The 26,264-nt window shown below is 40.7% G+C and overlaps 1 protein-coding gene and 1 pseudogene across 1 annotated transcript; one reads left to right on the forward strand and one right to left on the reverse strand.

The window, feature by feature from the left end:
- The first annotated feature begins 724 nt into the window (after positions 1 to 724).
- Positions 725 to 23,419, forward strand: tcf25 (transcription factor 25 (basic helix-loop-helix)). Its single transcript, XM_061814579.1, has 18 exons — positions 725 to 1,087; positions 1,936 to 2,052; positions 2,130 to 2,195; positions 2,263 to 2,387; positions 3,701 to 3,766; positions 3,856 to 3,938; positions 4,312 to 4,442; positions 5,504 to 5,603; positions 6,677 to 6,770; positions 6,920 to 7,012; positions 9,455 to 9,560; positions 9,642 to 9,801; positions 10,874 to 10,961; positions 11,055 to 11,213; positions 14,959 to 15,049; positions 18,290 to 18,369; positions 18,469 to 18,544; positions 23,101 to 23,419. Exons 1-18 carry the CDS (start codon positions 866 to 868, stop codon positions 23,269 to 23,271), a joined length of 2,028 nt encoding a protein of 675 aa, XP_061670563.1. The 5' UTR covers positions 725 to 865; the 3' UTR covers positions 23,272 to 23,419.
- LOC133498717 (5S ribosomal RNA) lies at positions 5,250 to 5,368 on the reverse strand (annotated as a pseudogene).
- Positions 23,420 to 26,264: the final 2,845 nt, after the last annotated feature.

The following is a 26,264-nucleotide window of genomic DNA, read 5'->3' on the forward strand; positions in this document are numbered from 1 at the left end:
AAAAACATACAACATTAATTGGACACTCTAAATTGCCCATAGGTGTGATTGTGAGTGTGGCTGTTGTGCCCTGCGATTGGCTGGCAACCAGTTCAGGGCGTACCCTGCCTCCTGCCCGTTGACAGGTGGGACTGGCTCCAGCACTCCCCTTGACCCTCATGAGGATAAGCGGTGAAAAAAATGGATGGATGGATAGTTTGAAAGAGAACAAAAATCGAGAACCACGGTCAATGATCCACTTGTATTTGAACATTTATTAAACAGGAAAAAGTGTCACGCACACGAATCGAAAACGAGAACACGATATACAAGGGCAAAAAGTTACACTCCGACGCCCACATGCAGGTGAACCGTCCAAGTTCCCTGGTCCCTTTCGGCATATGTTCAACATTACAGTAGATATGAAACCAGTTTTGTTTCCTTCTTTTCACAAGCCAACACTGCAGTGAATTCACAATGGCACTAACACTCCTCCGGTACTACGACTGTTTTCGACATTCATGTTAAAAAAAAACTATCAAGTCTGCCTTATTGGTATTTGGTAAATTAATATTGTTTATTATAACTAGTATAGATATATTGTACAGTAAATAGTGATAGTTGACTGATTTCAAGCTACTGCTGCCACCTGCTGTTGATTTAAAGCTATATTTTTGGTGACGGTGAAGTTCCCATTTGTTCCTGTTGAGGGCGCTCGAGTGCGACAAAAAGTTGAAACTGCCCAAAAAGGAAATCACGAAGTAGTCACTGTTGAACTATGGCTGTGCGTTCAAAACATTTCGACGGCGTGCTCACGTAAACCTCTTTTAGTCGCCAAAATATCTCTTTTTTTGGGGGGTATTGGTGTGTACGCGAGCCGTGTAACATGTCTACCAGAGCTTTGCGGAGGCTAAAAGGGAAACAGCGGGGTCAGGAGGCGGTTGTCGCGGAGGAGCTAACTTTGCCAGAAAGCCCCGATGAGCTGGCCGAAAGCGACGGAGAGCAGTTGGACACCGCCGGTGTCTGCCCACCGTCACATCGGAATGGCACCAGCCGAAAGTCAAAGAAAAACAAAGATCGTAAAAACATCTGTGCCATTTTTGAAATGGTATGGCTATATTAGAGCTCATCTACACTACTGCACGTACCCTGGGAGATCTAACATTAGTAGCGGCTAGCTAGTGATATTAGCCACACATCGAGTTTGGATCAGCAATCAAGTTATTATTAAGTATCTACAATGAGACTGCTGACCACTTCTTGCACTAGCATTTTACCTATCAAGCTCAAAAGTATCCGAGGTGTGTCGAAAGTGTTTCAGGGTTGATGTCGCTTAACTACGAGTTTTCCTCCTTCAATGTGGACAAAACGTCTTCAGAGGTCCTTCGGGGTTTGCTTGGCTAAGTGTGCGAGAAAGGGCGACAGCTGTGGAAAGGCAACTCGTGACCGCGCCACCATGACAACCCAATTGCTCATAATGCCTTGAGCATCGCTCACTTCCAGACTGAGAAGAAAAATTGCTCTCCGCGAGGAAAATCCCTTATCAGTCGACCTGGCATTATGTTATTTATCTCATGGAGACCTGTTTTGAAGCCAATGACAACATGAAGACTCCAACAGTGTTTTAAGATGTGTCAGAGAAGGCTGCGAATGTGCATTAACTTCCAGGAGGATTACCTCAAACAGTAGAACTTGTAGTTTACAGTTTTGGTTTTCAACATATGTGTGCAACCACTTCTGAAACATTTCTGCCACACCTCATAAATGAATGCCAAGACTATTAACTAGTTATATAGCCTCAATTCACCTCTGTGCTCCTTACTATTGAACATTTTACTTATTTTTGAGTGTCACAGTTAAATGATTGTTTAAAACACATGTCTGGCAACAAGCTCGTCATATTGTGAACATTGGCGAATTTTTTTTTAAAGGGATTTCATTTCATTTACTTAACAGATAAGTGATGCGGAAAAAGTCTCTGCCGATGAAGACCTAGAGAAACTCGACATAGACAAAACAGATGACACAGGACATATGGACAGCAAAGAAAACAGCAGTCAAGGGCCAAATGAGGTAAAATGCAAGATGGGTGGGTGAAATATGATTTATTTTTTGGGGTTCAAATTATTCCCGTGTTTATTTATTTACAGCCTTTGTCTAGTGTGAAGAAAAAGAAGAAGAAAAAAAAGTCAAAAGTTAAATCTGACAATGTGCAGGTAAACACGAACTTTTCCTTGAAGACAGAAATTATGTATTTCACATTGCTTTCTCTCTGCTTGTCAGGCAGCACTTGCACTAGATGACGACATTGATTTATTGCTAGAAAACTTGGAGCAGTCCAATGGTTTGACTTTCCAAAATGACTGCGGAGGCTGTGACAGAAGATTTGTTCTACATGTCGAGCACAGGTGAGCAAACCAGCACCTCTTTTACAAAAAAAACATGCGAATCAGCTCAGGTCTCAATTAGACATTTTTCATCTCCTTTACAAAAATGATTGAGAGGTATTCATTGAATAATATGTATGCTTACGATGATGGTTGTACGCAGTTTTTTCATATATATTAACTACATTGTTCATCTTCATGAGAGGGAGATGACATTAATCCATCCATTTTCTTTGCTGTTTATCCTCACGAGGGTCACCAGGGAGTACTGGAGTGTATCCCAGCTACCAATGGGCAGGAGGCGGGCGGGGTCCACCCTGAACTGGTTGCCTGCCAATCCCAGGGCACATAGAGACAGTCACACTCACAATAACACCTAGGGACAATTTAGAGTGTCCAATTTATGTTGCATGTTTTTGGGATGTGGGAGGAAACCCACGCAGGCACGGGGAGAACATGCACACTCCACACAGGCGGGGCCGGGATCGAACCCGGGTCCTCAGAACTGTGAGGCCAACGTGGTACCAGCTCATCCACCGTGCTGCCCATTAATTCAGTATCGGGGAAAAAAAAGAACTCTGAACTTGTTAATTTTCAGAACGGTTAACTTAGTTTCAAAATTTTGTATTATGAACTGAACTAATTAATTTTTTTGAAGATTCAACTAAGTTTTGAACTTGTTTGCATAGAAAATGAACTTTCCCAACACTGCTCGTTGGTCCCTCTCAAGTGGAACTTCAGCTGAGTACCGTATTCGTGTATCAGGTCCATATAGTTTTGTTTGTTTTTTTTTACAATTTATCGGAAATAATTAGACAAATTCTGGGTCATTATTACAATAAGGAGAAGAAAGTAGTTCAATACCCCTTTGTATGCCCTTAAATTCACAAAGCTCATCAAGAGGATTTTAAATTTGAAAGAGATTTTGGACTCTGTGTACATTACTATCATAAAAACATAAAACATCGTAATGTCTAATTGATGGTGTTAATAACGTAATGGTAAAAATACATGGAATTAATACAAAGCAAATATGTATCCATCCATTTTCCAAGCCACTTATCCTCACAAGGGTCGCGGGAGTGCTGGCAGTTTGCAAATTAGTCAATTATTTCTTTTATCTTTACTCATGCAATGGAACTTTGACATTTTAAAAGATAATATGGCTTTAGATCTTTGTATATGTGTTAAAATAACAATCCAGCTACTATGTTGAGGAATGAAAGATGTCTTGTGGGAGACAGTACAGTGTTTGACATTTAAAGTATTGATGAAAAAAAAAAAAAAAGAAATGTTATTCTCCACTAATTCTTCCTCCATGCACGTATGTCCAGGAATCTGAACCCAGAAACGGAGCTGAAGAAATATTTTGGGAGTCGAGCAGTTTTGGGGGATCAAAGGTATGCATGGTTTGTTGGGGATTTCGGGAGCCGTTCGGGATTATCATCATTCCTATCATCATCATCATCATCTCAGCGTCTTTTTCCAGACTGCGACAACGCAATAGACAGTTTCATCGGAACACGTGGATGACCAGCCCCAAGGAAAGTTGGCCTCGATTCAGCCGCCCAGGTCGTGCTAGCGTCATCTTGTTCATCTGACTATAAATCAAAGTTTCTTTTTGCTATTACAAAGACTTGCCCTGCATTTATGTCATGAAAAGTTGCAAAAGTAATATTTCTACTGCGACTAATTTCAGATAAAAATATGACAATCTTCAAACCTTTTAATCGGTACTTAGATGCATTGAACATATTCAGTCTTTAAATATTATGTGCTTCACCTCCACAATTTTACTCAGTTAAATGAAGCTTTTTGTAAATGAGTCATTTTTATAGCGCTTCATATAATTAATACATGAACTGTAGGCCTTATCAATAGTATTACACCTATATGAACTTGACTGCAGCTTTTCCATCTGTATTAATTTAGGACATCTTTTCAGGAATCTCAATGACCTTACTTGAGTCAAAAGATGGCGTTCAATACTTCACCTTTGAGCACAGTCGTGACTATCAACAAGTACAGTTCAAGTTCCTGGATGCTGTTGAGTCCATGGATCCAAACAACATTGTGGTAATACTGCATTACTCCGCTATTTATTTCAGTGAATAATTTAACAGCACAAAATTATCAGTGTCATATTTTTTCATTGTTGAATCATTCTTCAAATTGTTCATTTAGCCAACATCTTATATAATATATAGCCATCCATCCATTTTCTTGGCCGCTTATCCTCACAAGGGTCACGAGAGTGCTGGAGCCTATGCCAGCTGTCAACGGGCAGGAGGTGGGGTAGACCCTCAACTGGGTGCCAGCCAATCACAGGGCACATGGAGACAAACGGCCGCATTCACAATCACACCTAGGGGCAATTTTGAGTCTCCAATTTATGTTTTTGGGATGTGCGAGGAAACCGGAGTGCCTGGAGAAAACCCACGCAAGCACGGGGAGAACATACGGCACACAGGCGGGGCTGGGATTTGAACCCAGGCCCCCAGAACTGTGCCGCCCCATTTTAGTTTTTTTGTCCACATATTCACAAATTTATAATAAAACAAAATATTCCAAGATAACATTGGACGTGCACAGTGAAACCATCTCCACATTATGTACTTTGAATGATTATTTTTGGTGGTGTTGGAGCCTTGGAACAGATAATACTACTTACATGTAAAATGCGCGTCTACTTACGAAAAATACACTTTACGAAATGACTTCTGGAATGAATGAATTTCATAAGTTAAGGTACTACTGTATCTTCTTCTTTTCATTTCGACTTGTCCCGTCAGGGGTCGCCACAGCACATCATCTTTGATGCGCGCATATTTGTTTGGCACAGTTTTACGCCGCAACCCCTCTGCATTTAGCCGGGGCAGAGAAAGCTTACAGCACCCGGTATTCCCAGGCGGTCTCCCATCCAAGTGAAAACCAGGGCCAAACCCGCTTAGCTTCCGAGATCTGTCGAGATCGGGCGTTCTCAGGGTCGCATGGCCGTAAGCCCCAGAGGTACTACTGTACATGTCGTGGAAAAAAAAATCTCGACACATGATGCTATAACCGCACTGCATATTGATAGAGTGGTGATGAAAACAACACTTGTAGGGTATATACCATTTGTTTATCTCTCTTCTTAGGCTCTGTTGCAGCTTAACCCCTACCACGTTGACTCTTTGCTGCAACTCTCTGACGTATGCCGTATCCAAGATGATCAAGAGATGGCCAGGGACCTTATTGGTGAGGATGTTTAACTCAAAATGAAGAACGATGTCCTTTATCCTCACATTTCAACTTTAGTCCCAACTGTGCCTCTGCGTTTTCCCTCGATGTCAGTGCTCCCCACTCATTAGTTTCACTTTAAAGCAAAAATTTGAAGTCATTCAACCCGAAAATTATCACTTGCTTTAGTCTACTTTAATCATCTTATTTGTAATGCCATAGTGTCACTGTATCGCTTACTTAGGTATGTAGTCTTTATGTTATTAGACCACAATTTTTGTGATATGTGTCTCGCACCCCCCCCATGATGGATGTCGAACTTTAACTTTTTCACGGGACTGGTTACGCCGGCCTCTGGAGGGGGGGGCCGGGTGACAGTGATATGTGAACTTACGTAGCGGGGGAAAAAATGTTTGCTACTTATCCTCATAAACTGAGACAACCTAAATAGGAGGCTCGTAACTCCCTGTCAGGAAGCCATTTTTCAAAATAAACCCGCTGAAAACTAAACATTTAGCTTAGATTGTGAGTGAAAATATGGTGCTAATTCTGATCATTATTTCATGTGCTGAGCTGGTTGCCAGCCAATCGCTGGGCACATGGAGACAGACAACAGTTTCACTCACAATTTCACTTGCGGGCAATTTAGAATCTTCAATGAATGCATGTTTTTGGGATGTGGGAGGAAACCGGAGTGCCTGGAGAAAACCCACGCAGGCACGGGGAGAACATCCAAACTCCACACAGTTGGGGCTGGAAATTGAACTCCGGTCTTCAGAATTGTGAGGCCAGTGCTCTACAGCTGCATCACCGTGGCGGTCAACTAGTTACCTGATTAAAAAAATAAATAAAAATTATTAATACTATTATTTTTTGTTTTTTTTTCCCCATTCTATTAATTTAAGTGTTTATTTTATCCCAGTCCTATTTGCATATTGAAATAAAGAAAAGATGGCCTGGCTCTGTTGAGCATCCCTGCCTGCCAATGTGTTATTTTTTCAACAGAATGATGTTATTAAACCAGATGATATATGAACATAATATTAAAATGTGTGTATGAATTATTTTAATTATTTTTGTTGTTGTTCCAGAGAGGGCCTTGTACACTTTTGAATGTGCGTTTCACCCCGTATTTAGTTTGACGTCTGGGACCTGCAGACTGGATTATCTCAGACCAGAAAACAGGTTGGATAGATGTTTGCTATCCCTCAGTGCACATCAAATGTCCACCTTTGTTGTCTGGACAGAAAGTTTAATTTTAAACCGTACTTGAATAATTTATGAATTATTATGATTTAAAATCAAAGTTCCGTGATATGATAATCTGCTTTCAGGGCTTTTTATCTGGCTCTTTTCAAGCACATGATGTTCCTTGAGAAGAGAGGATGCCCCCGGACAGCTTTGGAGTACTGCAAGTTGATTCTGAGGTAGGAGAAGAAGAATACACGTTTTCAAATTAAAGAAAAGAAAAAATAGGGTCATAAGATGGCAAAAAATTTGAAGGAGCACTGGTTTTTTTTAATTTTCTTTTAAATAAGAATGGCTTTCATTTACTTGAATAACATAATTTGTTGATTGCATGATAAGGGTTTGGAAGTTTCTGTGTAGTGAATTGTCACGCGATCCTTTCAAAAAGTTGGAAAAGGTCAAAGACAAATTAGTTGTGTGCTAGTTGCCAAATAGCTGCAAATATACTCATTCCTGCATTTGCACACGGGTAAGTTCATGAAAATTTCCAATTGTTTTCATTCAATTTTTTTATAGCAGAACAAAAACAGTATATAGTTGACTTCCACATATTCATGATTTTGCCTTCGCAGAGTCACCTGTTTATGTATTTTCTGGGGGGGGGGGGGGGGGTCTATCCTTGGTTATTCTAGAAAAGCAATTTTTATTTTCTGCAACTTGGCAGAAAAGTATGAAAGTTATTTTCATGGCTAAATACGGTCTAGTTTACGTATGTAAGATAATTATTATACCATTTCTTTGAGGAGACAACGAACGGTTACTGTCGGTCGTCATAATCCCAAAATAACCCATCAGAGTAGTTGTCCACTCAATTGAACTACTGCAGAAGAAGGCGCACCCTCGCTGATTGCTGATTCACTCAAAAATCTAACAGGAGCCATGTTCGATTTGTGATTTGGAATCGGCAGGAGCACTGTAGGCGACACCGCCTGTTTCTGCTTTAGCTCATGTTAGTTTTATCAAACTAGGACAAAACACACCATAACCAGTGGAATCCGTAACCACAGCTGAGCGGAACATTGCTAAACATAAGTCGTCTTTTTCCAATACAATTTTTAAACTCATTCTTTTTCAGCCAAATTATTTTTCGGTGAAAAGAAAATCTCTTGCCTTCCTGTCAGTTTTGGCTGTCAATCAAGCCTTTGTCAGAGCTGTCACTGCTTCCTGGTGTGACGTGTCTAGATACAGCTGATCGGGTCTGGGAATTTTCAAAATACATTCCCCCCGATCTGACCTGTTCTTTCCTGTCACAAGAAAAAAAAAATTGTCTGTACGATGGAAATCTAAAAAAAAAAAAAAAGAAAGAAATTCCTGGACTACAACAGCCAGTTCATGTTGTCAAACCATTTTGAGTCAGTAAACATCGAAGTGTTAGCCATTCGTTTGCTATCATTGGTGTATGTCCTGCGCTTTTCACTCAAAACGTTGGTTATTTAAGACCAGACTGCACCGCAACAGTAATCTTTCCAAAAATCATCATTTTAAGTTGACCTGGGTTATATTTGTCTGACATTTACAATTGTTTGATGATCTTAAATATTACAGTACAGGACAGGGGTCGCCAACCAGTCAGGAGATGAGCCACATGTTTTTTTACTGTGCCACATCATACAGATGTACATCACTCCCTCCTCACACGCATACCTTTGCTCAGCCAGATTTATTGTAAATGTCACACATCAACATAAGAAAAATTGACTTCTACAGTGTACGAACACCACAGACTGAAAAAATAAATATATAAATGAATATAGACAAACTACCACTTCAACTTTTGTCTTGTATGTCACAATTCTCATTTAATGCAACACTAAAATACTCGCATGATCTGAGATCTGAGCGCAACTGTGTATCAGTAGCCGTGCTAATGTCCGATACTCTCTGTTCAACAGTGTGGTGGGATAGTTGAAGAAGGTCTGACACCATTTGTTTAAGATTTTTGTTTTCAGTTCACAAGATTTCAGCGACATCACCAAGACATTTTTTAATCAATTACGCCTCATTGTATGGCTTTTCGGCCTTGGAATGTTCCAAGCCACTTAATGTGATGCAGGCATTAGTCTCTCGATGCTTCTTCTTTTTTTTTCTTTTTTTTTTTTTTTTAATAAACTGGATCTGCCTTTTTTAAATTTTTTTTTCAAAATGACTGACTTGTAACTGCGAAGTTTAGTCCCTTTTGGAAATTCCAGATCAATATTAGCGTGGGGTGAGATGAAGTGAAGATTTGAAGCTGTGAAATCCGGTAGGCGTCTGACACAAAAGGCAGAGTGGCTTGCTGTTGCGCTCAACACAAAAAATATTAGCACACGGTATAGCATCATGGTATAATAGCAATGTCTAAAGACATTTGTAAGCTGTTGAAATGCTGTTGAAGTGTTTTGGGATTGTAGTTTGTAGTTTATCTTTTAGCGCGGTGTCAGTTGTTCGTGGAAATTCACTATTCGCAGTCAGGCTCAGTCCTTATCCGCTTCGAATAGTGGGGGGTCCACTGTAATCTTCAAAATAGGTGGGCATTTTGAGGAATCTGCTGTCAACTGGCTTAACCGATGCATTCAAAGATGTTGGATATCTGAAAACTCAAGCGTCCCCACCCCCTACCCCCCTACCCTTTTTCTACTTAGTTTGGACCCAGACTCTGACTCGCTGTGCATGCTGCTGCTCATTGATTACCTGATGCTACGTTCCAGACAGTACGACGCTCTACTTCAGCTTTATGAGGACTGGGAGGTGAATCATGCTTCACATTTCGTATAGTTCTTGTATATTTCATGTTCAATACTAGTCATAAATTGTATGTCTGTATCTCAGGAACACAGAAATCTGTCGCAGCTGCCAAACTTTGCATTCTCCACTGCACTCTGCCATTTCCATCTCAGTCAGCAGGAAGAAATCAAGCCTGAAGAAAGTGATCAAGCAAAACACAAAGCTGACCAAATGCTGCAGGATGCGCTCATCATGTTTCCTGCAGGTCAGAAAATTTCCATTGTCAGACCTCGTCACACTGAGACAAACGTTCACAAGGATGCAAGGCCGTAGGGAAAAAAACATTCTTAAAAGATCTTTTTTAAACCTCCCCTATGGCGGTGCCATCTGTAAGTTCAAATAAAGAAAAAAACAAAACTTATCAAATCTAGAATGCCTGAACAGGAATTTGTGAAATAATTATCGAAGCCCATTTCCAGTAGTCAAAAAAAAAAGGAAGGAAGGAAGAAATAATAGGTGGACCTTCTCATATTTGCAGTTTGGTATCCACAAATGCACCTACTCACAATTTTTATTACTATAATAGTTATTATTTTGGGGTGGACCTACCACTTTTTTTCCATCCAAACTATTCCTCGTGTGTTTTTACACACTTCACCAATAAAGCTGATTCTGATACAGGCACACACAATACCTTCTTAATAAAGCAGACTTTTGGATTTCCATGGCCACAGCTACACAACCCAAACTTTGCTTTTGTGGTTGGCCTACACCCTAAAATGTAAAGGTTTTACATAGTACTGTGTCTAAATGCAGTTCTTTGGTTTGTGTTCATAATGGAATTGCTTTTGAGTCCTATTTATCACCGGTTCTTAGTGATTCAATATAGAATTTCAATATAGATTATATAGATGTATTAAATTATACACAACCAAAAAATTTGGCAACAGCCCTCTCCAGTTCCTGTTGGTCAGTTCACGTTGGGTTATTTTGTTCAGATGTATTTCATTTAAATGTATTGTCTGTATGTGTTTAATACTAGATAATTTATGCCACCATAATTGACTGGCTAACAAGGTCAAACTCAAGACTGCAAATATTTTTGCACTGAACTGGAATCTACAGTGTCTTTTTATAAAGCTGTTATAAAATGTGGTTAAAAGTGAGTTGCCCCATTTCTACCAGTTTCTTTTTTTTCCACTGGCAAAAACAAGGTTTTATAAATACTTAATTTTTATCCCAAACAAACAAACAAGGAAGTCATGACGTTGCAAAGAATGATAGGGATTAGCTTGAGGGAGAACGTTAGTGTCATGAATCTGAATGTGTTTCTGCAGTCTTGATGCCTTTATTGGATCTATGCACTGTGCAGCCAGATGTCACAGTCACCTCACATGCATTCTTTGGTCCAAGCAGTCAGATTGGGTAATGTAAACTTCTTTGTCTAATTTTATCATTTTTGACAATCCTTAATCTCATCCATTGACCCTTTGCGATGTCAACATTTGCTTTCTCTAGACAGCTGCCAGCCTTGGCTGAACTGACTGCGCTGTACGTGGGGAGGATGCACAGCCTTTGGAGGGAAGCGGCAGTTATGCTTTGGTTGGAAGAGAATGTGAGGGAGGTGCTGTGTCGAATTGATGCAAACGACCCATTGGTGGAGGACTCTCAAAACAAGTGAGATCAAAGCCGGGCCGCTCAGCTGGAGCGCACTTGGTTATAAGCCTCACCCAGTACATTTATAAAGGAAATACCATTTGGTACATACATAGGGTGCAGCTGTGTAAAAACCGACATTGAAACACGAGATATTTCCAAAGACGGTACACAGAGAGTTTAACGCTAGCGCCGCCATTCTAACGCTAGCGCCGCCGCGCTAACAGGTGCGGTTAAAAAAAAACGTACTGGTAAAAATCACTGGGACACGGCAGTAACACGCTAGCACAGCGCGAAAAAGGCCGGACCAGTAAATGTCACTTCCTCGGCACATGTATTCCACCGGTTTCACTCTTACCTTTTCCGCTCGAGTGCCCCCTTGCAGCCATTAGAAAAAATGCACAAATTAGCTGCATCACCGCATAAACTGCAGGGTTGAAATTATGGGAAAAAAGTCGCAGCTTACAAGCCGGAAATTACGGTCAAAACACAGCAAGAACAGGAAAAATACAACACACCATTAAACTCATTTGTTAACCATGATGACTTTTGAAGTCAAATATCCATGTTAAGTAAGAAATGAAGTGGTCTTTTGCTTTGCTTTAAAAAAAAAAACTCAACTGAGGAGGCTTGCCTAATGTCAAGATGAAGAGCTTCCCACTACATTGGATCTTGAAAAGAAAAGGCTCATTCAGCAAACTGGTGTTTACTAACTTTTGGGATAGTTAGACGGCCACTATCCTCTGAGCGGAGAGGCAAATGTTAGTTCAAGTATAATGGTGCTAAGCCATTTAAAATCTAACAAAAACAGGACCTTAAAATGTGCTCAGATCCGTCAACCTGGCTGTCATCCAAAGACTTAGTCTCTGCATCTTTCATTTAGAATATTGGAATTTTATGTTGGTGGAAAAACGTCTCCTCCTTTATATGGAAATGAAATCAGATTTAGCCCATCGTTGCAATCAATAACACAGTTATCAACAGACATGGTGGAATATTTAAAATGGTGACTATTTTTTAACGGTCTGAAAGTAATGGACCTTTCCAACGGCGTTCTTAAACTCCACCCGCATAGCCATGTCCCACAAGCTTACAAAATGGTTATTGAACACAACATGTTTGAAGTTGATTCCCTATCACGTGTTCCACATAATATTGGGGTATGTTTTTTCCCAAATGCGTCAGACTTGTCCAAGAGGGTTCTACAGAAACGTCTCAACTATCTCACGCAAGGATATGTACACGGAATTAAGATTTTGGACGGAGCAGGATGCAATGTCAGAATTACAGCAAAATGTTTGCAATTGATGCAAAGAAGTTTGCCGTCTCACAAACTTCATATTGAAATCCAACAGGATAAAATAGTGGAATCGTACTGCGCATGTAAAGCAGGATGAGTATTTTCTACTTGGAAAGATCACAAGTAATATCATTGTAGTCTTTAAGTGAGTGGGTGTATTCATTTGACTTGGCTCATAATCCAACTCAGTGCTATGTCTTAAAAGTCCGATGTGATACAGATTGGCAAATAGACATTTGTCTTGCATGACATCCCGCATTTATGCATCACTAACCCGACTCTTCGGCATAAAAAAATTACACACTTCATTCAGCAGGTCAGTGACACGCTAACAAAGTGAAAGTTGTTCTCCTGCAATGTATAAAGCACCGATAATAATTCAATCAAACTCAGAGAAGATAATTCTCCCTCACTTACCTTCAAACATACAGCCTTGTGTTAGTTGATATTGTCCACATTTAGTTGTACGTGCGCTCTTCTGCAAGCCTTAATCTATCGTAGACACTTCGTCAACTGTGTTTTAGGCTTTGGAAAATGAATCAATCGGGCCCCTTGTAACCTCGCAGGATATCTTGCATCAGAATTGCACATTCCCCAAGTGCATCTGAGGACCATTTTCTTCATAACATTAACTTTTCCAAGCACACGCTACTGACGTCCAGCATTTTTTGTGGGACAACACGGCAAGAGGGGCGTGTCAAGGCAGGGGTTAAGACAATGCAGCTATCTGATTGGCTATTATTGTACGTGTGATTGACAGATCGGAAAGGTCCATTATTTTGGTCTTAGCATGGGTCAGAAGTAGAACTTCAATGGTAACTCAGAGCTCATTGCAGCAGATCCATTTCACATTGATAACTCGCATCTATAATTGCAATTCATCAGCGTAATGATGAAATGCAATCCCAAAGGAGCGACGTCCTCGTGGTGGCAGGTATAATGAAAACGGCTCAAATAGAGTGGAACCTCTGAAGTTGTGCAGCTACAATTTTATAAACGTTTTTTTTTCTCAAAAGCACATTTCAAAAAATCGTGACGCCTCTGTGTAAAAGACTTTGGCCAGCATGACATTTGCTTTGACAATGTGATTATTGATCATAACAATTAGAATGCCACTAAGCAGAGAGGTGACCTCAACTAAGGAAGAATTAACAAATACCCAATAAATCAATATAAAAACCGTTTGTACTGGTTCGCATTTGAGAGTGTTTTTTTATCTGTTTTTTTTTTTAGTTTAGTACTTAATGACAGGAGGTGCCAAAATAATTAGGGATTTTGGACAGTTTCAATGAATTATTGACCCACATTGTAAAAATAATAATAATGCACCCTGATACAGAGGCTGACCAAAAAGAATGTAATTGAATATAATTAGTCGAAGAAATGTAATTTGTTGTGGCTTCACAAGCCATTCTTCTACAAAGATTTTCATATTCATTTGTGTAGATCTGCTGTAACCTGTTACTTCATGTTGTATGTCATATTGGGGAGAAGAAAAAGTCTCATAAAAACAAATTTAATAGTGGTCTAAAGCTTTTACACAGATGAAATGTGTATATACTGTATCGTTATATCTAACACTAAACATACGCCACACAATCTGTTAAATCCTTATTTGACTTAACGCCACCCTCAGTATTTGGTACTGTGACCATTACGAATCAAATATTAATGTTAAGTAACTAATTTGTCTGAATTATACAGTGGTGAACTTAATTAAAAATAAAATGTGACCAGCCATCATGGCTTAGGTCACAATCTCTAGCAATGCTCCACTTCGACTTCCCTGAACACTACATTTTGGAATGAGTTGAAGCCCACTGCCAGAGGGTCTCAGGACCCGTGAGGGTTGATAACATAAATAGATATCAGATAGATGTGATGGCCCACAACCGTTAAGACATTAAAAACTAATAAAAGAACCCTAAAATCGATCTTGAAACACAAAGGCAGACGGATGTCATCAAACCGGTGTAATGTGCTCCCTCCCTCGGGCCTTCGTCAGCGCATGAGCAGCTGGAGTACTTGGAGAGTGGAGACGTTCATTTTTTGGAAGTCCAGCGTGACAGGGCATTGCCGTGGTTAAAACGACTGGAGATAAAAAGCGTGCATCAGCATGTCCCTCTTAACTTTAGCACGCATGATACATAGAATACAAGTAAGCTCAGAGTCGGAAGTAGCTCGTGATGTCCCCACGGGGAAACGTGTAGACATTATAAAGAAGGATTCATTCTCTGCAGGCTGCAACTGCGTCAACCGTTACAAATTTGATGCAATGAATACATTAAAATAAATATTGAAGTCATAATGTACGAATGATTAGCTCAAAATAACTGTCCTACCGTTGCGTTCTTGACAACATTTTAAAACTATGAGGTTATACCACTGTAAGTATAAAAAGTCATTTAGAGACATTCTTCTTATTGTAATCGGCTGTAACCTTTTTCGGTTTTCTTCGTATTGCAGGAGAAAACAGAGATACCAGAATGCTCCGCGGAACATCCATCGCCACGTTCTGCTTTCTGAGATCAAAGAGGCCACATCTAGTCTCCCTCTGGTAAGATCCCACAGCCTTTAATGCAAAACAGCTACAGTCGTCTCCATTGTCTACAAAGAAACCACAAATGTTGGTCATGAGCAGAATCGTACTGATACTGTTAAAACATTGAAGCCTCTTTAATATCCTTGGGTGGAGGTGGGGGGTGGGGGGTTACAGTAAAGTATGGCAATTCTGAGGGCAATTGTGGCACATTTATCACCATGGCATCTTCCACCACATTTTCTTTCTTGATTAACCAGAAAAGCTGCATTAGATAAGATTGTTATTGTTCCAAATGACATTTTCCATTACAAAGTTTCCCGTATAGAGTAGCAACAAATACATAGAAATGAATACATTCATCAGTTACATCAGTGGTCCTCAACCCTACCGGTCCACGGATCAATGGACTTTTCCGATGGCGACCTTAAGCTCCCCTTAGGCATGTCTAACAAGCTTTCAAAAACAGAACATGTTTGAAGTTGATTGTCTATCATGTATTCCAGATAACATTAGGGTATGTTTTTTACCAAATGCGTCAGACTCGTTCAAGAGAGATCTACAGAGAGGTCTCAACTATTTCACGCAAGGTTCAATATTGGGGCCAATATTGGCACATTTATCACCCACCATGGCATAATTAAACTATCGGGGAAGAAAGATGATGAGCCACACAATGAAGTTATGGAAAAGAATAGTGGAGGCTAGACTCAGGAGAGAAATTAGGATCTGCAAGCAACAGTATGGTTTCATGCTGAGAAAGAGTACCACAGATGCATTATTTGCCTTGAGGATGCTCATGGAAAAGTACAGAGAATGTCAGAAGGAGCTGCATTGTGTCTTTGTAGACCTAGAGAAAGCCTATGACAGAGTAACAAGAGAGGAACTGTGGTACTCCATGCGCACTGGTGTGGTGGAGAAATATGTTGGACGAGTTCAGGACATGTATGAGGGCAGCAGAACAGCAGTAAGACATGCCGTAACTGTGTCAGAAGAATTACGTGTGGAGGTGGGAGTGCATCAGGGATTCGTGCTGAGCCCCTTCCTGTTTGCAGTGTTAATGGATAGGCTGACAGATGAGGTTAGACTGGAATCCCCTGGGACCATGATGTTCGCAGATGATATTGTGACATGCAGTGAAAGCAGGGAGCAGGCGAGAAACAGTTAGAAAGATGGAGACACGCACTGGAAAGGAGAGGAATGAAGATTAGACGAAGTAAAACAGAATATATGTGCATGAATGTGACAGGCGGAGGAGGAGGATTGAAGCTCCAGGGAGAAGAGATAGCGAGGGTGGACGACTTTAAATACTTGGGGTCAACAATACACAGCGATGGTGTGTGTGGTAAGGAAGTGAACAAATGGGTCCAAGCGTAATGGAACAGTTGGCAGAAGGTGTCTGGTGTTCTATGTGACAGAAGAGTCTCCGCTAGGATGAAGGGCAAAGTCTATAAAACAGTGGTGAGGCCGGCCATGATGTACGGATTGGAGACGGGGGCACTGAAGAAACAACAGGAAGCAGAACTTGAGGTAGCAAAAATTTAGATGCTGAGGTTCTCGCTTGGAGTGAGCAGGTTAGACAGGATTAGAAATGAGCTCATTAGAGGGACAGCCAAAGTTGGATCTTTTTGGAGACAAGGTTAGAGAGAGCAGACTTCGATGGTTTGGACATGTTCAGAGACGAGAGAGTGAGTATATTGGTAAAAGAGTGCTGAGGATGAAGCTGCCAGGCAAAAGAGCGAGACCAAAGAAAAGGTTGATGGATGTTGTGAGGGAAGACATGAGGACAGCGGGTGTTGGAAAAGAAGATTCACGAGATAGGCTTAGATGGAAAAAGATGACACGCTGTGGCGACCCTTAACGGGAGAAGTCAAAAGGAAAAGAAGAAGATGGCATCCTGTATCCCAGTTTTTCAATTCTTTTGAGAACCTGCATTAAATAAGATTCTTATTGTGGCACTTGGCATTTTCCATTACAAAGTTTGCTGTATAGAGGAGCAACAAATACAAAGAAATTCTGATACATTTAGCAGATACATAAGCATTAAATACGATTGATCTGAATCAAAATCAAACTTCAGCAAAGATAGTAATGCTGAGTTTGTTGTGTGTGACCGTTACAGTGATTGAAATCAACTGAACTATTCATTGAAGAATAATAGGGCTGAAAAGATAAATAGAATAAATGGAAACATTTGATTTTTTTAAAAAAGCCAAAGCAAAATCTCTGCCTTGAACCTTCGCAGGGGTCATTTTTCCAAACGGACTAATGTTACTTGAAACTCACACATCACTTTGTGCAGAAATTAGTTGCTGCATTGTTGGGAATCCGGGAGGACGACATGTGCAAAAGACACACTTTCCAAATGTTTGGGATTCATTTACTTTTTCCTTTTCACAAACAAAAGGCCCTGCAATTGCCTGGCAACCAATTCAGGGTGTGACCCGCCTCCTGCCCAAAGATAGCTTGGGTGGGCTCCAGCACCCCCGTGATCCTTGTGAGGATAAGCAGCTCAGAAAATGAATGGATTTACAAAAGAAAATCATGGTGCACTGTGTCTACAGCAAAGCAAAACTAACTATCGTACCGCAGCAGTACGTCTATGATACCCAACACAAGGTATGGATGTCCGCTAATTTAATACAGCCTTCCCCAGCACGATTTACAACATATTGCAATACCTCCGCGATTGGTCAAGGATCAAAACAGGTGCCACTGCACTTTTAATTGCTTTATCGAACAAACTTTATCGAACAGACATTTCATGTAACTGCATGAGGCAACTTTGACAACGCTTCTTTGCTCTACACCAGGGGGTGTCAAACGTGCGGCCCGTGGGCCGTGGCCAGCCCGGGAGGAGGTTTGATCAGGCCCGCAGGATAATTTAAAAGTGAAAAAAAATTTTAATAAGATGCAATTCATGAATTATTATATTGTTTTGATCAGATAAGAGGACAACAGCAGTCTCAGTCTGTCACTGAGACAGACACAACACAGCGGACGGTGTCGATGCGCCATCTGCTACTTGTTACGATTTTGTTTTTACCTTGGTCCATGTAATGTTTTGTAAAAGGAATGTTCATTAAATTTCAACATTTTTGTGCTTCTTTACACCAAAACAAAGGAAAGACTTGATATTTTAGTTATTTATAGCAAAGTATGGTATAATTTTAATGGTCCGGCCGTCTTGACATCTACCGAGGCCATATGTGGCCCACAATGTGAAATGAGTTTGACGCCCCTGCTCTACACTCTCAGGAGGTGACCACTCAGCCCGTGATGGGATTTGACCCTCTCCCCCCGGTGGATTCCGTTGTTTCCTACACCAGACCAGTGAGGTAGTGTACCATGCCCGCATAGTATCTTCTCTCATTTGTTTTGTGACCAGTGGTAGGCGTCATGCCTTCCGTTTGCTTAGTTTCTCCCTCTGCTTGCAGGCAACGTGTTGCAGCATCGAACGAGAGCACGCTGTCGCTATTTTTCCGTTCCTTACTACCAAACTTCAACCTTCAGGTAAATCCGTCACGGAATTAGTTTTCCGGTTTACAAAGCCTTTGGGTAGACCAGTAGTTTGACCAGTTGACTGGGGGGCTACCAACCTCGTTCTTTTTTTTTCTTTTTTCTTTTTTTCAGTGTTAATTTTTCAACTGTAAAACTGAGCACTGCAGTGATTATTAATTATTGCAAGCTAAGCCGATGCATATTTATTGAGAAAATGTGGGTTAGGGGGGGTCCAAATAACTTCATTTGATATCAAATGTAATTAGTATGATGTGTAACGTGTTCAGACCACTGCAAACTACAATCACAATAATAAAAATTGTGAAATGAATATCTTTCCAACAATTTCAATTAAAACAAAAGCATTGTTATAATAAAATGGTGGCTTGGTTAAATTTGTTGAGTGAGTAAATGTGGCAAAAGCACTAAAGTCAATTTTTTAAGACTAATTCCGAACAACACATTATTTTAATGTTCTGTGAACTCTCAATAAATCCTGTTAATACTGGTTAAAAGAAAGTATATTCATATTCAAATTATGCCGTTAAACTAGTCCGTTAAACCCTTGTCAGATCTGCTACAATCATTCTTTATCATTTAGTCAAGGTTTGGGTTTCATTTACTGCTTGTTTCCTCCATTGTTGTTGTAATGTCTACACTGTTGTTTTACTTGTAAAAAATTAAAGCTCTGGCAAAATAATGTACTACGTAATAGAGTAACTTAGTTGCACAACTGTATTGGTCTAAATTGGGGATAATATTTCCTCCCTACGCTCATGATGAGCCTCCCTCATGACAAATGAATAACAAAAAAAAAGGAGGCATATGACAAATATTTAATTTCCTCACAAAGGCCCAAACAAAAACAAAGATTGGTAAAATGTTGAGATATTTGAGGTTTTGGTCCCGTGATGCCTTATTACTTATTTTCTTTGATGTTATTTTACGCGTTGAATGATTGTGTCTCCTGTTTGCGGAACTTTAGAGACATTTTGACTACTTGTATGTAACTTTCACCCACGGGAGCAACCCACATCATCAAATGGAATGTCTGCAACTTAATTGTTCACCTTATTTAACCGTTACAGTCATGCCGACATTCACATCACGTGATGTGTGGCCGAAACCTCTGCGAAGTGTCGCTTTTTTTTTAATTGCATTTGTCATAATATGCCAAATGTATTAGAACTGTAAGGCCATCCATCCATCCATTTAATTTTACACAGAGGGTCAGAAATGTTTCAATTTTTTTTTTTTTTTTGCGTGCCTTAATAAATTGAATTGTCATCTGAAAACTGCATTTGGCATTGCCTTGGATTGTCTCTGAGTAATGTAAAAATGGTTTGATTATTGGAAACCTCTGTGCGTGACAGATCTAGATATGGAGGGGGGCAAATAGAATTTTCACAGCACTGTCAGTTTAACTCATTCGTGGGCAGCGTCCCATTTTTGGGATTTCATGATTTGCACACATTATATCCTTCAGTATATCAAAATATTTAAGTGTTTTAATCTGAAGTCATAATTTGGTATCTAAGGAAACCCAAGTACCATCTCGCAGGCAGCGGCAGTGTCCCATTTTTGGGACGAGATTATAAATTTGTAAAGTTATCATATAACTTGACCATAAACGGAAAAGAAGTGTAATTTCCTTGATTGTGGCCTGTTAGGAGATTTTTATCTTAATAAGGCAAAAAATTTCCGCCCTGCCCATGAATGAGTTAAATTGAACTGTCAATGGACCATGAATTGATCTAAACCAATTCAAAATCTAAGAACCCTGTATTGCGTAGTTTTTATCATATTTTACAATCATATGTACTACATTTGGCGGCACGGTGGATCAGCTGGAAAGTGTTGGCCTCACAGTTCTGGAGCCCCGGGTTCAATCCCGGACCCACCTGTGCGGAGTCTGCATGTTTTCCCCCTGCCTGCGTCGATTTCCTCCAGGCACTCCGGTTTCCTCCCACATCCCAAAAATATGCAACATTAATTGGACACTCTAAATTGCCCCTAAGTGTGATTGTGAGTGCGATTGTTGTCTGTCTCCATGTGCCCTGTGATTGGCTGGCAACTAGCTTGGGGTATACCCCGCCTTCTGCCCGTTGACAGCCGTGATAGGCTCCAGCACTTCCCGGGACCCTTGTGAGGATAAGCGGTTAAGAAAATGGATGGATGAATTAATTTTTTTCAGGAATATGCCTCAAGCGACAGCACGGTGGGGTCAACTGGTTATCGAGTGTTGGCCTCACTGTGCTAGGGACTGGGCTTCAGATCTCAGCCCCGCCTGTATGGGGTTTGCATGTTCTCCCCGTGCCTGCGTGTTTTTTTTTCCCGGCACTCCAATTTCCGATCACATCCCAAAAACATGCATTGATTGGAGACTCTAAATTGCCCTTAGGTGTAATTGTGAGTGCAAATGGTTGTTTGGTTCTGTTTCCTGTGATTGGCTGGCAACCCGTTCAGCGTTTACCCCCAAAGATAGGCTCCAGCACTCCTGCGACCCTCGTGAGGATGAATTGCTCAGATAATGGATGGATGGATGGATGGATGGATGGATGGATGGATGGATGGATGGATGGATGGATGGATGGATGATGGATGGATGGATGGATGGATGGATGGATGGATGGATGGATAAACCCCCATTTTTTTGGGTGGCACTTGGTGTAAAAAGTTTGAGAACCACTGAGTTAAAGCATTAAATTGTCACATAGCAAGAAGGTACTTCTATATATGGTATATGATATAAACCAAAATGGTTAACAAAATCCTATGCAGTTATTAAAATTACATTATCATGATCATAAATCAACATTGGCAAAAAAATATGTATGCACCTGGCATCTATTCTTGATTTTTAAATTGCGCTATGATCAAGCACTTTATTATATTTGCCTTTCCTAATGGAGACTCTCAAATGATGAGGGTGAATCCTCCTGGCTCTCTTCCACTGTCTCGGAAAGTTGGCAAAAAGAGGATACACTTTTGGTTTTTGCCCTTTTGTGAAAAAAAAACAAAAAAAAAAAAACAAACAAAGTTGCTAGAGGGGGTGGAAAAGTCATTAAATATAGCAAGTGCGCCAAGAAGTTGACAACACTGAGGACACAAGTCATTGCTCTTGCTTACTGGTACTGCCCACACAGCCACAGCAAAATATAGATTTTTTTTTTTTTTTACTTCATAAAGACTGCACTTGTCAAAAAGTAGGAGTTTGTACTCCAGTTTCTTCCCACATCCCAAAAACAAAATTGATTGATTAAAGATGTTAAATTGTCCCTCGGTTTCAATATGAGTTTTAATGGTTGTTTTTCTACATGTGCAATTCACTGACAACTATTTCAGGGTGCATCCCCCCCCCCACCCTACACCCTGTCGTTGTCAGGGTAGCATGGCCGTCAGCTGAATCTTAATTCACCACTTTATTTTTATTTATTTATTTCATTTTGTTTAGCTTGAATTTAAGGTGGACCTGGGACTGCATCAGGGATCTGCGCTGAGCCCCTTCCTTTTTGTGGTAGTAATGGATAGGCTGACAGATGAGGTTAGACTGGAATCCCCTTGGACCATAATGTTCGCAGATGATATTGTGATCTGCAGTGAAAGCAGGGAGCAGGAGGGGGAACAATTAGAAAGATGGAGACATGCACTGGACAGGAGAGGAATGAAGATTAGCCAAAGTAAAACAGAATATGTGTGCGTGAATGAGAGGGGCAGAGGAGAAAGAGTGAAGCTCCAGGGAGACGAGATGGCGAGGGTGGATGACTTCAAATACTTGGGGTCAACAATCCAGAGCAATGAAACGGGTCCAAGCGTGTTGTATGGTGTGTTATGTGACGGAAGAGTCTCCACTAGGATGAAGGGCAAAGTTTATAAAAATGGTGGTGAGGCCGGCCATGATGTACGAATTAGAGACGGTGGCACTGAAGAAATTACAGGAAGCAGAACTGCAGGTAGCAGAAATGAAGATGTTGACGTTCTTGCTTGATGTGAACAGGTTGGATAGGATTAGAAATGAGGTCATTAGAGGCACAGCCAAAGTTGGATGTTTTGGAGACAAGGTCCGAGAGAGCAGACGTCGATGGTTTGGACATGTCCAGAGGCGAGAGAGTGAGTATATTGGTAGAAGGGTGCTGAGGATGGAGCTGCCAGGAGAGAGGAAAAGAGCAAAAGAAGAGGTTGATGGATGTGGTGACGGAGGACATGAAGACTATGGGTGTTAGAGAGGAAGATGCACGAGATGGAAAAAGATGACACGCTGTGACGACCCCTAACGGGACAAGCCAAAAGAAGAAGAAGAGTTTAGTTTAGCTTGTACGCATCGGCTACTCCCTGACAAAATCAGATCTAAGTGTAATGTTAACGGAAAGGCTTGAGGCTTATCTAAATAGCCCTTTAGACTGGATTCTGATTTATATAATCCACTTATGAAAAGGAAAGGGGATGCAGTTGGATTAAGTAAATGTCATTAAAACGGGAATCTTTTATTCTATTCTCTCTATATATATACAAAGTTATGTACAAATCGACTGTATTTATGCTCAATGTCTGTCACTTTCCTCGTCAAGGGTGACCTAAGGCAGGAGGAGGGCGACACAGACGTGGCTCGAGCGGGACAGGAGCTCAACCAGGAAGTCAACCGCCTCATGGTGGCAATGAGGGACATGCTGGCGAACATCAGGTTTCAAGAGCCGCCACGGGAGGACGACGGTTTTAGTGATGAGGAAGAATGGGATTGAGTGGGACCTCTTTGAAACTGGGACACAAAGCTGATCAACAAAATGTCTGTAACTAAATTGCTGCCAAAATGGGCTCCTTCAAAAAGCACTTCCCCTCAATTTTTTGATCTCAAAGATTCATTAAAAGATAAATTAGCAATAACCTCAACCTATCTTTTGTTTCTAACTATTTTTCCAACAGTGTATTACATAATGACTTAATTCACATTGTAGCTTGAATCAGTCACCGATCGATATTCTCCAGTCCAGACTACTAAACACCAAAGATCTGTGAACCTTTGAGGTCTGAGGGTGGCCTTAAATCATGGAGCATGGAGTATTCCTGACGCTTGTTAATGTCATTGAAATACGCGATTTGGAAAAAAAATACGGAAATGAATAAAAACTGAAAATACCTTAGGAGCATTTGTGCCATCAGCCAGCAGCGACGTGTGCACTGTTCTGGTTAATACGCTAACGCTGAACATTCATGCACATTCACGGTTCACCGTTCGCGGCCTCGCATATTCACAGATTTTGGTCTCCCCAAGTTTTTTTTTTTTTTTATTTACCATATTTTCACGTGTTTTCACAATTGTATAAGTCTAGAATCCTCTTCTAAATCGACGAATCGCCACATTAGACATGGCACCTTACAATGTGGTCCGCCTTTTTTTCAGACCGAGTTGCTGGGAGCATGTAAATAGCATTTAACGGTCAAGTGCCACGTCTATAAACATTCTAAAATAGATGTTGTAATGAAAAATACATATAACATCATTCACTTCAATGTCCATATGAAAAAATAAACATGAGCAGAGAGCGCGTCATCCATGCGCAAAGTTGCGGAAGTCTCATTCGACATCCGAGTGGTGGCCATATTGCCTGCATCCTCTGTTCATTACGTCACACTGCGACATTCGCCATTGAAAACAAGAGAACATCTCAAAATCGAGTGAAGTGACCGGGACAATATTACCCCATCGTTTCGAGTTATATTTAGATGATATGCGGATCACTTCTAACCAACAACAGACTCCCAAGTCTATGTATGAGCCTGCCCGGCCAAAGCCGTCCACCAAGGACAGAATCAAGTGAAGTGACTGGGGCAATATTATCCCAACGTTTCGTTTCGAGCCATATTTAGATGATATGCAGATCACTTTTAACCAACAACAGATTCCCAGACAGTATGTATGAGCCAGCGTGACCGAAGCCGTCCGCCGCGGACATAATCGAGTGAATTGACTGGGGAAATATTATCCTATCGTTTCATTTCAAGCCATATTTAGATGATATGCGGATCACTTCCACCTAACAACAGACTCCCAGACAGTATGTATCAGCCAGCCCGGCCAAAGCCGACTGCTGTGGACACAATCGAGTGAAGTGACCGGGGCAATATTATCCTATCGTCTCGTTTCGAGCTTTATTTAGATGGTATGCGGATCACTTACAAACAACACACTCCCAGACAGTATGTATGAGCCAACCCGGTCGAATCCGAGCCCCCCGTCTGAAGCCGTGCTCGGTGCCGACGGGTACATCGACACATTTAACACCCCTGACTTAGTGCGCAGATCTTTTGTTACATTCTGAGAGGATTACGTCCCCCCCATAAAATTTTTTTTTCGTTTTTTGTTTTTAATTAGCTGTATACACACCTACCTGTCATTTGAAACCCACGAAGCTCTCGTCCTTTGCACCCGTGCAATCCATTTTTCACGACAAACCGGGTCTTTCGTAAAGGTGTGAAGAGTGGATCCATCCTTCCGAGTGTTCGAGCATACTAAAAATCATGCATTTCATGACAGTGTCACTTTAAAGGGCATGTTTTGTGTCAGTGAGAGTCATTTTATTAGTTTTATTATTTGCTACTTATGCTACTGTCTTTGATGTGGTCTGATAATTTTAGTTTCGACGCGACACTGTGAGTGTGTGCAACATCGTCAGCGTCGATCTCGTGAGCGCCATCATATGGTAGCTTGCATACATGCTGAAATGTGTTTGCGTGCGTTCTCACAGTGTAACCAGTGTGCATTAATACTAAATCCATTATTCGTGGATTTTTCTTATTCGCAGGGGTGTAAGCAAAGTAACCCCTGTGAATAAGGGGGGGGGGGGGTGTCGTCACTATATATGAAATAAATCCAATAAAGGTAATTGAATCAGAGTACTGTGATATAACCTTGTATGTTTAGATACTCATCGATTAGAAATGGGATAGAATAACAGATGAGATGATTCACTCTATCGCAGACATTTTGACTACTAGCATCGAAGCAAATAAAAGCAACATTGCAACATTACTATAATGTAGTTTTTGTAATAGTGAAAGCTCTGCACTTTTAAAAAGCTCCAAAATCTTGTGATTCCAACCTCCAGCACCATGTTTGAAGCAGGATCCTTTCTTGTAGTTGTTGGTTAAAAAAAACAAAGTCAGTTGGTGCCAATATTTTTAGCTAATAACACAGCTAAAACACTGTTATAGCCGAATCAAAGTGCAGCTTTGGTCCGTTCAAGATATACATATCATGTTTTTTGTCCATCAGGCCCTTTGTATACTTGATAGCTTTCCGGAAATTACAATTACGTATGGTGACGTCTGTTGTAAGTAAATCTGGTGTGACGTTTCGCCCTCATGAGACGCTGACCTTATTCGTCTCTGGAGCACATAAAAGTGCTTGACTGGAAAATGTGTGGAAAACCAGATTTGACGGAACGCCCACATATATTTTTGGGTTACGCCATCTACAACGCCATTCCTGCCAAATTGTGTTGTTTGGCAAGTTGTTGTCTGAATGACAGCCCAAAAGTGGATGGGAGAATCATCTTTTCTGACTTAGTTGCTCTCCCATGCACCCCTTTCTTACCTTAAAGGCGATTCAGTACTACTTTATTTTCATCACATTAATTCTTTGTACTTTCACTATCCATTACACAACAGAAGACTTCCTTGACAATTTCCAGTCATATGATGATTTGTCTGTTACGGAGCATTTTGCTGTAAGTCT

This window comes from Syngnathoides biaculeatus, chromosome 3 (assembly GCF_019802595.1).
Source record: "Syngnathoides biaculeatus isolate LvHL_M chromosome 3, ASM1980259v1, whole genome shotgun sequence".
NCBI classification, from domain to species: domain Eukaryota; kingdom Metazoa; phylum Chordata; class Actinopteri; order Syngnathiformes; family Syngnathidae; genus Syngnathoides; species Syngnathoides biaculeatus.

Bases quoted from the DNA above. Each gene is read 5' to 3' on its own strand.
- tcf25 (XM_061814579.1), top strand. From the start codon at position 866: ATGTCTACCAGAGCTTTGCGGAGGCTAAAAGGGAAACAGCGGGGTCAG. The intron at 2,053-2,129 runs GTAAAATGCAAG...ATTTATTTACAG, and splicing joins GCAGTCAAGGGCCAAATGAG to CCTTTGTCTAGTGTGAAGAA. The intron at 9,561-9,641 runs GTGAATCATGCT...TCTGTATCTCAG, and splicing joins AGCTTTATGAGGACTGGGAG to GAACACAGAAATCTGTCGCA.